General features: G+C 47.0%; 1 protein-coding gene across 1 annotated transcript; it reads left to right on the forward strand.

The window, feature by feature from the left end:
• The first annotated feature begins 595 nt into the window (after positions 1–595).
• LOC135827941 (eukaryotic translation initiation factor 1A-like) lies at positions 596–1,039 on the forward strand. Its single transcript, XM_065340376.1, has one exon. The coding sequence runs from the start codon at positions 596–598 to the stop codon at positions 1,037–1,039; it is 444 nt and encodes a 147-aa protein (XP_065196448.1).
• The last annotated feature ends 1,319 nt before the right edge of the window (positions 1,040–2,358 follow it).

Raw genomic sequence — 2,358 nt, forward strand, 5'->3', positions numbered from 1 at the left:
TGGTACTTGGGTGAATCTAACGTGCAAAACCCCCAGTCGTTGTAGACCAGCGTGTGGTATTAAAAGGTTTAGGCGTGGGTGAACATCACCGTACAGACATTGCCAGCTTGGCTAGCGTCGGCATGTAGATCTACGCTCAAAGCAAGCACCTGGTACTTAATTTTTAGAGGGGGGCAAAGTAGAACCACGCACACGTCATAATTACTTGTGCGTGGTTCTTGACAGCTAGAAATTATATTGCTAGCTGTCAAGTAGTGTCCACGGTTACACACAGCGACACATACTTATCATTGCCATGACTCATGTCTATGAGCACTGCCTGAACACTTGACCTACCACACAGATGCCGATACACGTGTATCGCCAGAGCTCGATCGCCCGCGCCCTGCGACGTGACTGGCGGCGAACAAGGGTATAAATGCGAGCTTACAGCATGTTTAGGGTTCTTTTTCCCAAGTTCACTGGAGTGTAGGATAGAGTTTTGCTTGCAGAATTTCTTAGATCGCTATCAGTGTAACGCGAAGCTACGAAGGAGAGATTCAGTTGTGCACATTGTGCCTTGTGTTCGAGAACATACTTTCATTCGGTGACAGCCATGCGGCCGAATAAAGGGAAAGGAGGAAAGAATCGTCGTCAACGCAAGGCGGTCCGCACCGACAGCAATCGAGAGTTAGTATTCAGAAATGATGGCACCGAATACGCACAAGTTACCAAGCTGTTTGGCTGTTGTCGCCTGGAGGCTTGGTGTTATGATGCTAGAACCCGGATTTGCCAAATTCGAGGAACGTTAAGGTGGAACAAAGTCTGGATCAAGCAAGGCGACATCATACTGATTGGCGTCAGGGACTTCCAGGATTCTAGAGCAGATGTAATTATGAAGTACAGCCACGAGGAGGCAATGAAGCTGAAGGCCTATGGAGAGTTGCCAGAGACAGCCAAGCTCAGCGACAGCACCACGTTCGCACCAGATGCTAAACATTTCGTTGTTTTTGACGACATATCAGAACCTGAAGATGATGACAGTGATGCAACGACGTGATCAGTGACTCAATCGACAATGCTGCGAAACGGTAAAGGAGAGCATACTCCAAGAACAATGCCGGAGAGACAACTCCGTGAAGAAACGCTTGGATGGGATGACGACAGTTCCTTCCTGGTGAAGGAGCTGTTGATCTCCAAGCGGGCATAGACGGTGGCACCTCCCCGCGGTTATGCCTGGTAACTTTTGCATTCAGTCAGCTCGCTCCAAGTCGAAACATCTGAAGCTGATTTGAATGCGAAAGGCTAAGTCCACCAAAATCCATACACATTGATGAAGTTTTTTTCAACTCGGTTGTTGAGTACAGGAATAATTATGTACTTGTATCAAGATGAAACGCGACAAACGTTCCCACAGGTTACAGTCTATCGAACCTCTGAACAAATGCGACGAATCACACCCGGACTTTTAGAATGTCGCGCGCAGACTTTCGTGACGCTACTCGCACGACATTCTCTCAAAGGTGGCCTTGGTGAGTAAGTAAGTTCTCAACATTGTCAGAGTCTGTCATACAAAATGCACTGTATACTAGGACGTGGACGCCGGATGGTCACACTTACTTGGGGAGCTGGAAACCTCGGAAGTGACGTAACTAGTTGAATACAAGTTCACTGAGTGCGTTCGATTACACACTTGAATAATGATTCATGAATACATTCGTGAATCGATTCAAGTGCGATATTTCTTCCAAGCAATCGAACGGCGTGAACATGGTTAATCGAATGTTGAGAGACCACCTAGGGTTCCCTGTAAAAAGGCGTCGCCGCCTGTTGGGAATTTCCTAGTAAAACAAGAATAAATAATAACTTACCTGGTTTTGGAGGCGTAGCGTAGAACCACGCAGGCGTGAGTATTGACGAGTGGTGTCCATGGTTACACACAGCGACACGTACTCATGTACCTAATAAAGCCTCTTGTACGGGCAAAATGAATTTTTTCACATATCATGAAACCTATCATTGCCATGAGCACTGTCATTGCATCGGTCTGCCTGACCACGTGACCACCTTGTCATGCAAATGTGTAATGCGGCTGTTAAGTGATGACGTCACAGTTCCTTCGATACGCATAGCAACGATCCCACTGGGGACAAACAAAAGTAGCGTCGTCTCCACCGAACCTGTTGTCAGTGGCAACATTATAGGAATCGTGTACATTTATTCGTTTCTTCTTTGCTGTTTTCAGCGAGTGTTTTGTTTTCTCTTTGTCCTTGATCTGGACGGTGTTGTCGTGCTCATTACCTTACTGAGACGTCTCTTGTGACTGTAGCCAGTGTCACGGAGGATTTTATTGGCGTGACGAGGTAGATCGCGGAGATC

Source organism: Sycon ciliatum, chromosome 12 (genome assembly GCF_964019385.1).
Source record: "Sycon ciliatum chromosome 12, ocSycCili1.1, whole genome shotgun sequence".
Lineage (NCBI taxonomy): Eukaryota > Metazoa > Porifera > Calcarea > Leucosolenida > Sycettidae > Sycon > Sycon ciliatum.